The sequence below is a fragment of the Dipodomys ordii genome, unplaced genomic scaffold, assembly GCF_000151885.1.
Source record: "Dipodomys ordii isolate 6190 unplaced genomic scaffold, Dord_2.0 Scaffold111, whole genome shotgun sequence".
In the NCBI taxonomy this organism is placed as follows: Eukaryota; Metazoa; Chordata; class Mammalia; order Rodentia; family Heteromyidae; genus Dipodomys; species Dipodomys ordii.
This window is the reverse complement of record NW_012267327.1, coordinates 1,010,991-1,024,142: the sequence shown is the minus strand read 5'-3', so window position 1 is coordinate 1,024,142 and position 13,152 is coordinate 1,010,991. Positions and strand designations below refer to the sequence as shown.

Below are 13,152 nucleotides of genomic sequence, written 5' to 3'. Positions count from 1 at the left end.
TTCCTTCCTTCCTTCCTTCCTTCCTTCCTTCCTTCCTTCCTTCCTTCCTTCCTATTTTTGCACATCCTGCAGCTTGAACTGTGGACCTGGGTGCTATTGCTGAGCTCCTTTGCCCAAAGCTAGCACTCTTCTGTTTGAGCCACAGCAGCACTTCTAGTTCTGTAATGAATTGGAGATAAAAGCAGCAATGCTTGATAAGAAATGTACTCATTACCTTGCCCATGTAATTGTAACCCCTCTGTACAGTATTTTCACAATTAAAAAAAGTCTCAAGGACTTTCTTGTATGGCCTGGCTTTGAACTCCAATTCTCAAATATCAGCTTCCTGCATATGTAGGATTACAGCTGTGAGCCACTGGCCCTATTTCTTTTGTTGATTAGCATATAGTAGTTATACAAGGGAGGATTTAAATGTAACTTTTGCACTCGTGTATGTAATCTATTCCAATCAATCCCAGTCCCTATAGCATTCTCCCTTTTTCCTAAGACAATTTCAATAAGTTTTTTTTCCTTCCATATTATAAACCATCTACTCAGCAAAATATGTCTGCATTTACTCTCTTGTTAGTTCAGTTCCTCCTGATTAATACCCACCCTCCAACTTCTCATTGACAAGCTATTTTCATTGTGGTTCTGTAAGCTGCTTTCCCATATAGTTGTCTATATTTCAAAATTATTCATCATCTATGTTTGACTATTGCCATACCCTGAATAAACCTGATCTTATCTGATCCCATTTCTTTATAAGTAATGGGGAAAATGACAAGCAAACCCAATATTTTAAAGATTGTTGTAAACCTCATGTGACAATCATATCAGTTAAAACAGTAAAAATTACTATGCTCTAGTGTATGCATATAAACGATGCATTATTATTTAATACACACATAGTTACCCAAACTACAGTTTGAAATATCTGTTATAATGCCATGCCAATGTTGCTGATAATCTCTAAAATTTTATTGGGGTTTAAGTTGGTAGACAGAGGGTGGAGGAAGAGAAGGAGAGAGCGAGAGTAAGAGAAAGTGAGAGGTACTGTGAACACATTAGCCACTACTATACATTTCTGGATAAAAGAAGATATGCCAAAGGTCCTAAGCAAGACAGCCCCAAACATGACTTACTTTCATCCACACCACCGTTGCGTTCCTACTAGCAGATATTGTGCAGGACACGGGCAGTGAGTCTCCAATCTGCATGGTCACTTCTCCACTTGGGTTTAAGGATAAATCCAAATCTGTGAGGAGAAAATAGGTTTAACATGCTAAAGTTCAGTAAGATAGTCAAAATATTTTAGACAGGAATAGACGAATGAAAAAAAAATCATTCCAGTTGCACTTTAAAATTCAGAAGTGATTTATACGACTAAAATAGTGAGACTTAGCTTTGCAAGTAGGCTTTGAGAATAGCTGGCACAAATGAATGGTCATTCTAATTGATTGGGCATTTATTTGCAGGTTAGCAAAATTGATGTTTTGAGTTTGTATGTATGCCCTCTATACACTATCATCTTTAAGATGTTTTGTTCACATTTGGGAGGAAATAAAGAAAGATGATGACAAGGTAAATATTATAAAAAATAGTATGTAAGTCATAACACTGGAAAATCAGGTATATTTAGACAGCGGGTGATAAATTGAAAAACAATGAGGTAGACAGTCTGTGTGTTTCTTCAAAGAAAATTGACAAATAGGGTTTTTTTTTGGCAATGCTATTCCATTTCTCATGGAGTTGAAATTTTAAATAAGATATATTGTTCATGTACACTATCATTTTTTGAAAACATAGTTTAAACACATCTAAGAAAGGACCATTTTTCAGATGAAAAATGATTCTTATAACAATCTTACTGTCATAGCATGATCTGTAAGAAGAAAATTCAATTCAATTGAACAAAAATTTATTGTACAGCTACTACGTTCTAAGCACTGACAGGAGATGCAGAAGTGAGTGACGAGCTTACAATTTAGTAAAGTTGAGGTAATGTGAACATCCCTGACCGTAACACATGGTCCAGAAAATCAGCACCTAGCATCAAACCTACCACATAGAAAGAGCTCAATAAATAAATATTTGTTGAAAGATTAAACAGAAGTGAAAACAAAGATTTATGGGAGGTGTGTAATGCAGAGTAGATTGGATTTTCAAGCAATAAGTAATGCTTTGTATAAGAGACACTATGTTTTTGCGGTTCCCTGACAGTTGAGAAGTGGAAATGTGAGGTAAACCTTTGTCACTAAAACAAAAACAAAGATATGAAAGAGCTTGGCAGGTTTCACAGCAGTGATTAATCTGGTACTCAGATGAGTGATAACTCACAGCAGATACTTCTTCACCATTAGTGGAGGCCAGACCGACAAGGACCAAGCTTGCCATCCTGGGAGCTGGGACATTCCAGTAAGATATCAGATTTGCTGTTGCAATGTTTGTTTCTCTGGTTTTGCAGGCTTTCATTGTTAACATGTTGATTGTTTGAAGCACTGTGTTAATGCATCTCTTTTCTTTCAGAGCTGTAAGATTTTTGGGGGGTAATGACCACCAATTTTTTTTTCAGACACAGCCTCAAGCACCTTACAAGTGGGAGGTACTCAAATACTACTGCTGAATAGATGAATGACTGAAAGGAAGAAGTAGGCTTTCTCACTTTCTCATTCCTCATAAAGTCTGCACCATAAGGTTGAAGGTGGAGTTTCCTCCAAGTATTTGGGTCAATTATATTTAGATGAAATTTGTACTCAAGGTGATGAGCTGGAGAGTTAACTTGCCAGTGTTAACTAAGACCAAAGATTGTAAAGGACAATGATTGACTTTGAAAGTTCTGATAAAGAATCTATGCATGCAGGAATTGGCTGAGGATTGTAGCTCTTTCATGTGATGGCAAGGTAAGAATCTATAGGGAGAAACATGGAAGGAGTTCTATTCTGCAAATTTTGGATCTATGGCTTGCTTATTTCCTGCTTCACTACCCATATTGCCTTCAGTACTCTATGCAAGGGAAATAAATGCTGGTTTTAGAAAACAAAGCTGAAGGATAAATGGGCAACAATAGAACTTTTATGTTTGCATATAATGGAGAATAAAACTTTGATTTCCTGGCAATACCTTTTCTTAAGAATCATTTTTGCTAGTCTATATTTTTGCTCAGAAAGTTTCCTTAGGACATCTCTATATATGCTTACAAGTGTTTTGATCAGATTCACCCCCATTCTGAAGACAATTTCAACAGGTTTCCTTGGTCTGTTTTCAGACATAAACATAAATAGTTTTATACCATTTACCCTTACTATTCATCTTCCTCATTCCTAAGGGGAATCTTTTCTAGACAGGACCTGTTTTACATTCTTGACATTCACTTTTTTTTAAAGCATATAACAATAGTTTAAGGGGATTTCACTGTATTATTTCACACATGCATGTCGTATCCTTTAATCAAACCTCCTCTATTATTTTCTCTTTTCCCATACCTCATCCCTTATCATTCGATAGTAATACCTTCTTTTAAAGCTTCAAAAAGGCCTCAAAACTCAGGGCAGCAATTTACCTTTCAAAACTGAAAGACATTTCAATCTAATTTAACATACTAAAATCCAATCAAACGATTGTAATACATTTTTGTTTAATTTTACTCTCCATTATAGCTAATCATTGAGGTATGATATGGCTGTCACAAGTCTTCTAAAACGCCAATTTGCTATCTCCCTTCTCAACAGACCTACAAGCAATCCACATTAAAGAAACAAAAACAACAAACAAACAAATGAACACACACTTCATCTTTTAGGATCCTGTGTACTTGGCGTCTCTTAAACATAAGTGCACAGCACTATCTCAAAGCAACTGAGTTGTTAGTAATTGGCCCAAAGACATCACGAAGAAAGATATCAGAGAGCTCTTCCATTGGCAACTCTATGTCTGGCTGTATTCCCTTGCTCTACTATTTTTTTTCTTTTTTCATGAACCACAGCTTGATAAATGGTCCCAAGACTGACTGGTCTTCAGAGAAAAACAGCACTGTTGTTATACTGAGAGGTCACTGCTTTCTCTCTAACTAGCCCCTAATGGCAGACACACTCAAACCCATGCCACACAGCTATGAAAACACACAGAAAGGACTCAGCTGTGAGCATTTCTTAACAGTTCTCCATGACTACAGGATTCCCCAAGGAACACTTCCAACATCAAACAATCAAAAACAACCATCTGGTTGTCTTATTCCCCAACGTTTATACTTGCATCTCCCTCAAAGTTTTAGCTCCTATCCTCCATGTTTTGTAAACATTATGGTTAGAGTTAAAAGATGTAGAACCATGTACTCAAGACATTTTCTAAAGGTTCTTTAGTTTTGAAATAAGGAAATACATCATATTCAGTAACACTGTAGTGGGGCATGTCTAGAAAAATTCTTACCAGTGATGCTGCTAGGTACTTGGGAATTTTGGGGAAATTTGGCCTGTACAAGCAAGACTGACTATTGTTCAAAGCACTCTGTAAATTTAATTTTCATGAGGGGGGGAGTGTGAATGGTTAATTTTATTTTCATTATGAATCAGACATATTAATAATGTAAGCAATTACAGATTACAAAATATGGAACTTAGTTTGCTTTTTCAATTTCATTTATCCCCCATCAAATGCATGGGAGCCAAAAAGAACTTTTAAAGTATCTGGAGAGAAATATCAGAAATACAGAAATATATGTAAGGTGATTTGAAGAGTATTTTTTCCCAGACATTTATTCTTCTTTTATGTAGAATAATGCAGTCTATAAATGGCTTTTAGTTATCTCTATTCCTTCTTTTGTTAACCGAGTCTGTAGTAATTTTGTGTTGCCTGGGTTTGGCTGTTTATATTATTCCATAATTGTTTTAGAAAAGATATTAATCTATATCTTTTCTTGCCAACTATAAACCTTGTGGACTATAAAAATATCTAATAGGGACTCTGGTTATAGATCAGTGGTAGAAAGTTTGCCAAATCTGTGCTTGGCCCTAGGTGTGATCTCCAATATTGAAAAAGGAGAAATATGCATTTTATATGTAAATATATAAAAGTTTATATTGAAATAATGAGTTTTTTCATGAAGATGCATATGGGACTTATTTATTAATAAAATACACTGGTGTCAGAAAGAAGATGAATACAGATTGACCCACTGTAGCAATGAGATGTACAAGACACTACGATGAAAACAAACTTTACAACTTGGGGTGGGGAAGAGTTGGAGAGGTGGGGAGGGAAGGGAGGGTAGGGGAAAAACAAAGGAGGAGGTAACAATGTTCAATAGGAAAGGTATTCATTACCTTACTCATGTAACTGTAACCCCTCTGTACAGTATTTTTACAATAAAAATGTATACAAAAAAAGAAAGAAGATAGAGGTTTACAATGGACAGCAGTTGAGATGATCATATCTATTCCAAAGTTGTAGTGCAAATTTGGATGCAAGTGGAGCTTATTCTGAAGCTCCTTACTGAACCAATTGAAACCAAGTTATTTAAGGAAGCTATAGTTGTAATTTATTGCAAAAGTTATCAGCATCATATTACTAGAGGATTTTAAAATAAGGCTGGTAATGAAAACAGTGACTTACAGTGAACGGTGATGGTTGTTGAAGCCATCATGCTCTTCTTGTCGATCAGGGAGCATTTGTAGTCTCCTGTTGCATTGCGCCTCACATCTGTCAATATGTAAGTATTTGAGCTTCTTATTCCTTCAGGCTGTCCCTTTCGATAGAGACACAATATCAGATAAATCACTTGGTAGCAACAACAAGAATATATATTTCTTGGTGGAAATAGATAACGGGGAACAGGGAGAATGTGTTTTAATTGGACAGCACAGAGAAGGATTAGGGTGCTTCTCACATCCTGGAAAGGTAAGTAATATTTAGAGCCTAAGAAATTTTGAAGATACTGTTTATGTTGCATGAATATCATTTGTTCTTATTAACAGCATGACTTGTGTTTCATTATTAAAGTAGATTTTGTTAAAACAGACAATATTTTACCTAATCTGAGCACCTTAAGAGAAAATATGTGATATATCTAAATACAAAAAAGAAAGGAAGGATAGAGAATAATGAGAAACAAAGAACATGATAAATAAGAAAAAGAGGGAGAGAAAAACCAAAATATATCACATCAAAAATGGAAAAACAGGGGGAATAGGAATATGCTAACAAAAATGATGGTCAGGACACATAATCACAAAAGCTGATAACTACAAATTTGTCTCTGGCATCCTTGATAATCAAATTAGAATCCAAATTAGTTCCAAAATTCCCATTTGCAAATGAGAAAAGCAATATATGCCAATTTAATGGGTAGAACAATTTTCTTGATGAATAGATAAAAATGTGATATATATATATAATTATATATATAATTATATATATATAATGGAATTCTATACTTCCATCAGAAAGAATGACTCTATCTCATTTGTAAGGAAATAGAAGGACTTGGAAAATATTATATTAAGTGAACCAAGCCAGACCCAAAGAAACATAGGTCCCATGGTCTCCCTTATTTGTAATTAGTATACATCTAGGATAATCTTAGCAGATGAGCAGAATAGCTCAATAGCTATGTACCTATGACCATATAAGATGATGCTCATCGAAATGAACTCCAAGACATGGACACAAAAGGTTTTTCTTTGTTGTTGCTGTTGTTGTTCTCAATGTACTATGCGATTGATTTTCTTTTTTTCTTTTTTCAGTCAGTTGTGGGGCTTGAACTCTGAGGTTGGGCACTGTCCCTGTGCTCTTTAGCTCAAGGCCAGCACTTTACCACTTGAGCCAAAGCGCCACTTCCTTCTTTTTTTTTTTTTTGCCAGTCATGGGGCCTGAACTCTTGGCCTGGACACTGTCCCTTAGGTCTTCAGCTCAAGGCTAGCACTCTGTCACCTGAGCCACAGTGCCACTTCCAGCTTTTCCTGCTTATGTGGTGCTGAGGAAGTGAACCCAGGACCTTATGCATGAAAGGCAAGCACCCTACCACTGAGCCACCTTCCCAGCCCTTCTTTTTCCTTTACTGATTTTCCCCCTATGGTTTATCCCTATTCGCTGTGTTCAATTTTGGTATCCTGGGTATTCTATATACGTTTATCTGAACTAGAGAAGGGAAGGGGAACAAGAAAATGATGAGACTAAAGGGGAACCAATGCAACAGCAATGCTCACAGACAGTATGTGGGAAATGATCTGTACAACTTGGGCGAGGTTCAGGGGTAGGGAAAGAGGGAGAAAAATGAGGGAAGGGGTAACAAGTCAGACAAATATTATCATAAGCTTACTTATGAAACCCCTCTGTACATCAAGATATCTTGACAATAAAATTTATCAAATTAATTATTATAAAAGTGATGTACAGAGAGGCTACAGTTACATAAGTCAGGTAAAGAATGTATTTCTTTTTGGACAATGTCACCTTTTCCCTCACTCTCTCCCAATTTTTCCCACCTTTCCCCATCCACAAATTGTATAGTTCATTTTAAACATCTTGTCTAGTGAGTAACACTACTGCATTTGTTCACCATTTTGTCCCTCCATTTCTGTTTCCATCTTTACCCTTCCCAATACAGATGAATAAACAGACAAGACAAAAAGAAAAGAAAACAACAACAAAGAGAAAAAACTCTTGTTTCTATTTTTAAGTTCATTTTGATAAGTATTATTTTCTATGATCACACGCACACAGGCATTTAGTCTTGTGTCCCTCCCCCAAGAATATCCTCCTTCTGTTATACTTTGTGTGAATGCCCAGAGTCCTGTATAGTTTATCATGTCTCAGTGTATTTTAGACCTAGTTTCCTCATATGAGAAAAAAATGTGTGGCAGGGTAAATAATTGATGCTATGTAAATTACTTATATTATACTTTGGAGAGATGTAGTGAATGATGCTTCAAATACCAATAATATGTGGGTACGTTCATAAGCATGTTTCTATGTAAACCGTATTGAGTGGCACATGACTTTCTTCCATGAAATAGGAATTTCAGACCGTGGGAGAGCAAAGATGTTTCAGATAGAATCATTTCCTAGTCAGATGTCATGTCACTACAATATCTGCAGGGATGTTGCATTGTCTTTGCTTTTGATTCTTTTTTTTCATGATCAACTTTATTTTTTATTTTTAATAAGTTTTTATTGTAAAAATACTGTACAGAGGGGTTACAGTTACATGAGCAAGGTAATGACTACATTTCCTATCAAGCATTGTTACCTCCTCCTTTGCTTTTCCCCTACCATCCCTTCCTTCCCACCTCCACAACTACACCCTCCACCCCTGGCCTAAATTGTAAAGTTGGTTTTCAACACAGTGTCTTGTACATCTCATTGTTACCATGGGTCAACCTGTATCCCCATTTAAACATTTTGTTTTCTCCTTTCCCCTCACTAAATTATACCGATATCAAACAGAGTGAAAACCGGGGTTATACCGTGAGGGGAAAACATACAAAGCAACAACAACAAAAAAATCCCATTATAAATAAGTTAGAAACAATAGCAAGAAAGAAAAAACCACTTGTGTCCATATCTTGGGGTTCATTTTGCTTAACATCATCTTATCTGGTCATATGTACATAGCTTTTGACCTTTTCTGCCTGTCCCAGACATATACTAGTTATTGCAAATAAGGGAAACCATGGAACCTATGCTTTTGGGGCCTGGCTTACTTCACAATATAATTTTTCCAAGTCTTTCCATTTCCTAACAATTCAGTTATGATATTTTAAACGTTTAGGAAATGATGATGTTTTAGTATACACACATGTGAAATCATACGCATGCTCATATATATGTATGTATGTATGTATACACACAAGCACGTGCACATGTGTATGTGTGCACACACATATATATGAGCTGAGGGCATAGCTCAGTGGTAGAGCACTAGTCTCATATGTGTAAGGTCCTGGATTTGGTCCCTAACATAATTAATAACAACACCACAATACTATGTTACAATATGAATGAGCCTATAATGTTACTCTATCTACAATCTAGATACTAGAACTACCCCCATCAGAGCAGATGTGTGTTTAGATAATATTGCATGGATAAATTTAAAATCATTTGATGTCATCAGTTTTCATTTTATAGCTATCTTCTCAAGAACAGGTTTTGATAGTTTACTTGGACAATGAAATCTTGATTTTTTGAAACTGTGGTTTCCTATGTTGAAATATTTTCTTTTCTCTTTGTCTGAGAAACCTCTAAACTTTAAGAAAAACAAGGCAAAAACTTGACATGAAAATGTAAGTTTCACAAAAGGCTTCAAAGGACATTCTACAGGTGATATTTTATTGTCTCTAAGAATAGCACGCTTTCTTTCTGAAGGCATCCGAGAACATGTAATTCTTAAGGCCAGCTAGAAGCCAAATAACAGGACAAAATGAGAGTAGTGGAGCACTTACTGGAAGGTAAAACATAAACTCCTCAGGAGGAGGATTGCCATTCCCCAAGCACTTAAGGGTAATGTTGTCCCCTTCTTTGATGGCATTTTTTGGCGGTAGCACTTGTATTGTCACTTGCTCTGTCGGATCTGCAAGAGTCACAGGTCTAAGTTAACCATTTTTGTCAAGTACCAAATTACTCTGTGCATTCAATGTAAATGACTAAATTATACACAATTTTCTAAGGAAGCTAGTAATAGTAATTACTTAAATGTATCTTTTTATAGTGCGATTGAAGTTAATAGCCACTTGCTCTACCAAGTACTAATCTTAGTTAGAGCAAACTACAAAGAGTCTCTGTTACATAAAAATCAATTTCTTCTTAGCAAAATGTCTTTAACAGAGGCAGGAATGACTGTAATTATTCCATGTGTAAAAGACCAGTAGGAACAATCTCACCGTATGAGCTCATAATAAGGAAATGGAAAGATGTTATATGAATCTTACAGTTTGGAAAGACTAAATCAGCTAACAAAACTAAGGCTATTAGGTACCAGTGCACTCATGTTGTGTAATAATAACTTATATTAAATAAAAGGTGGCAACATAAAATAAATAACAGTAACAAGACTTAGGGAATGCAAAAAAGTAGATCTACTTTCCAGAAAAAAAAATGAACTGAAATAAATCATTTACAGATAGAATCAAAGGGATCATGAATATAATTCTATCCTGGTCTTTGGAGTCAAGAAGCAATCTCTATTCCATTTTGGTCTTTTTTGTGAAAAAATAAGGCTTAAAAGTGTAATTTATAATCTAGTAAAGTCTTAACAGCAGACTGATAAATAAATTGCTGGATGAATGTCTGGTGCAGGTGGCTCACGCCTGTAATCCTGACTACTCAAGAGGCTGAGATCTGAGGATCATGGTTCAAAGCCAGCTCAGGCAAGGAAAGTTTGTGAGACCCTTATCTCCAATAAACCACTAGAAAACTGGAAGTGGCGCTGTGGCTCAAGCCATAGAGCGCTCACCTTGAGCTGAAGAGCTGAGGGATAGCACCCAAGTCCAGAGTTCAAGCCCCACAACTGACCAAAAGAAATAAATAAATAAGATAAATAAATAAATAAATTGATGGATGATACAGGAGGAGTTACAAGGGGACAATATCTATCAAAGTGGAAAAAAAAGAGGATAACAGTCATACTTACAAATAAGTCACTTCTAATTTATCTGTTAGTTACACAACTGGATTATAGGATGAACAATGAAGTTTGAAATCAGTTAGTGTAAAATTTCTTTTAGGAAAGCCTTTATAAAAAATTAATATTTATTGAGAAATGTGGTTATGTTTTCAAATGGTAGCACTAAAGTTATCTATGCAGAACTATTTTCTGAATTGTTTGTACTGTGAAATCTGTAAGCTGTAGATCTGTAAGCTTTTCTTCTTTTGCATTCATTTGCTTACTGTTCTACAATTAAACTGCAGAGGAACACATAGACAGATTGCCAGAGATTGCTTCTGTGACATTTTTCTATGCTCAGTTATTTTCTGAATATCTGACTGAAATGTTGTGAGGTTAAACAGTTTAATGCACTTGTTTTATTTGTTATTTGTTGGGTTAGCCCAGGTTGGTTCTCTAACCACCAGATTCCAGTGAAATTGAAAAATGGAAAAAAAGATTGCTTTTGGCATCCCACTGAATTCCATTTCTAGATCTCTCTCACTCTTTGACCTTTGTCTAACTGGCACTCAGAACTGGCTTGCAGCACATCACATTGGTACATGGCGAGTCAAAGCAAACACTGTACCAGCCAGAGATCATAACCTGGCTGACTTGCTGGTCTATTTGGAAATATCCCATCCTGGAATTCCCTTTCTATAGGTCTATTCTCCATTAAAGCAACTCCCTCCAACTGTGCTTGCAGGTTTTTGCAACACATTTGCATTTTAACTTTCTGGATTAATAAGCATGCCTAAGAGCAAAATTAATGATCTTTCCTTTGCCTCTGCCTTTGAATTTTACTCTAACCCTTGATAAGTTATGATTCTTCCCAATATTCTTACATTCCTTTGCCTTCTTTTACCCACTGGATCATTAAGTCTCAATGATATTTTTTGCGTATCATTGTCCTTTTGTATTCTCTAACATTTTTGTGGCATATACTCAAGTAAACCCACCTTGAAATGTTGACATCAAATTTCATTTGTTCCCTCACCTTGAGCCTTTCTTCTTGCTATACTTTCATCACTGTTTCATAACAGTTTCTGGATCAGCTTTTTGAGCTAATGCTTTGAATAGTATAGTAATACGCAGAATGCTTCAAAACTTATTAATACTTAAAATTTGACCTAAAGAAATCCTTACTTTTGTCTCCACAAGTTGGCTTTTGATTGACTTTAGATCAGGTGAGATTGTTCGCTTTCACTATGCTCTATAAACAACTTTGCAAGAACCCAAAGGGTCTACTCAAATTTTCTTCATCTCCCCTATTCATTTTTATCCTTCTAACCATGGATTCATGGATTCAAGCTTTCATGTTTCTTTCTTCCTTTTTTATTAATAAGTTTTTTTTATTGTGAAAATACTGTATAGAGGGGTTACAATCACATGAGCAAGGTAATGAGTACATTTCTTATCAAGCATTGTTACCTCCTCCTTTGTTTCCCCTTACCATACCTGCCCTCCCATCTACCCTCACCCCTCCAAAAGTTGTAAAGTTCGTTTTTCGACATAACACCTTGTACATCTCATTGTTGCAATGGGTCCACCTGTATCCCTATTTAAACAATTTGCTTTTTCCTTTCCCCTCCCCGAATTATACCAATATCAAATACAGTGAAAACAGGGGTTATACCATGGGGGAGGGACATACAAAGCAACAAAGAAATATCTTATATATATGTTAGAAACAATAGCAAGAAAGAAAAACTATTTGAGTCCTTATCTTAGGGTTCATTTCACCTAACATCAAATTATCTGGCCGTTTCTGCTTGACTTATACATATACTACTTATTACAAATAAGGGAAACCACGGGACCTATGTTTCTTTGGGCCTGGCTTACTTCACTAATATATTTTTTTCCAAGTCTTTCTATTTCCTAACAAATGGGGCAATGTCATTCTTTCTGATGGAGGCATAGAATTCCATTGTGTATATATACACCACATTTTCTTGATCCATTCATCTACTGAGGGGCATCTGGGTTGCTTCCATATCTTAGCTATGGTAAATAATGCTGCACCTTGCACCAGAATCAACTCCAAATGGATTCATTTATTTAGTGTCTATTTTATACAAGTTGGAATTGTAAATTACATGCTCTTTGCTTCAATGAATTTTCATTGCATTAGTGACCTTAACACTTAAGACATTAACAATTAAGACATATCCACATTACAACTGGGGCACTGGTAGCACTGGATGCATGAGACTGGAAAGCTATCTGGAGAAATTCACCCTGGCTGGGCTTTAAAGAATAAATAGGTACTTTCAAAATGAAAAAAGCAAGACAACAGCAGCAGAAAAATAGACATGTAAAGAGTTCACTGCTGGAGGAACAAGACAAATCACAGTGCAGACAAAGTGCAGTGATAGAAAGATATAGGGCGGGACTTCCCCCATCAGGGACTCCAGGCATGTTTAAATTGGGTGTATGAAGATTAATCTGACAATTCTGGAGAGTCATTGAAGAGTTTCAATCACAACAGGAACACGATTGCATTTGTTCTTTAAAAAGGTATTTCTGCCAAT

At 35.9% G+C, this 13,152-nt stretch overlaps 1 protein-coding gene across 4 annotated transcripts in view; it reads right to left on the bottom strand.

The window, feature by feature from the left end:
• Alcam (activated leukocyte cell adhesion molecule) overlaps nucleotides 1–13,152 on the bottom strand; it is a 189,896-nt gene that overhangs the window by 22,256 nt on the left and 154,488 nt on the right. For all 4 annotated transcript variants that reach the window (XM_013028571.1, XM_013028572.1, XM_013028573.1 and 1 more), the window contains exons 7-9: nucleotides 9,420–9,547; nucleotides 5,590–5,722; nucleotides 1,125–1,237 (exon numbers count right to left, since the gene is read on the bottom strand). In XM_013028571.1, coding sequence (XP_012884025.1) covers nucleotides 1,125–1,237; nucleotides 5,590–5,722; nucleotides 9,420–9,547 — 374 coding nt within the window. The remainder of the gene's footprint in view (nucleotides 1–1,124; nucleotides 1,238–5,589; nucleotides 5,723–9,419; nucleotides 9,548–13,152) is intronic.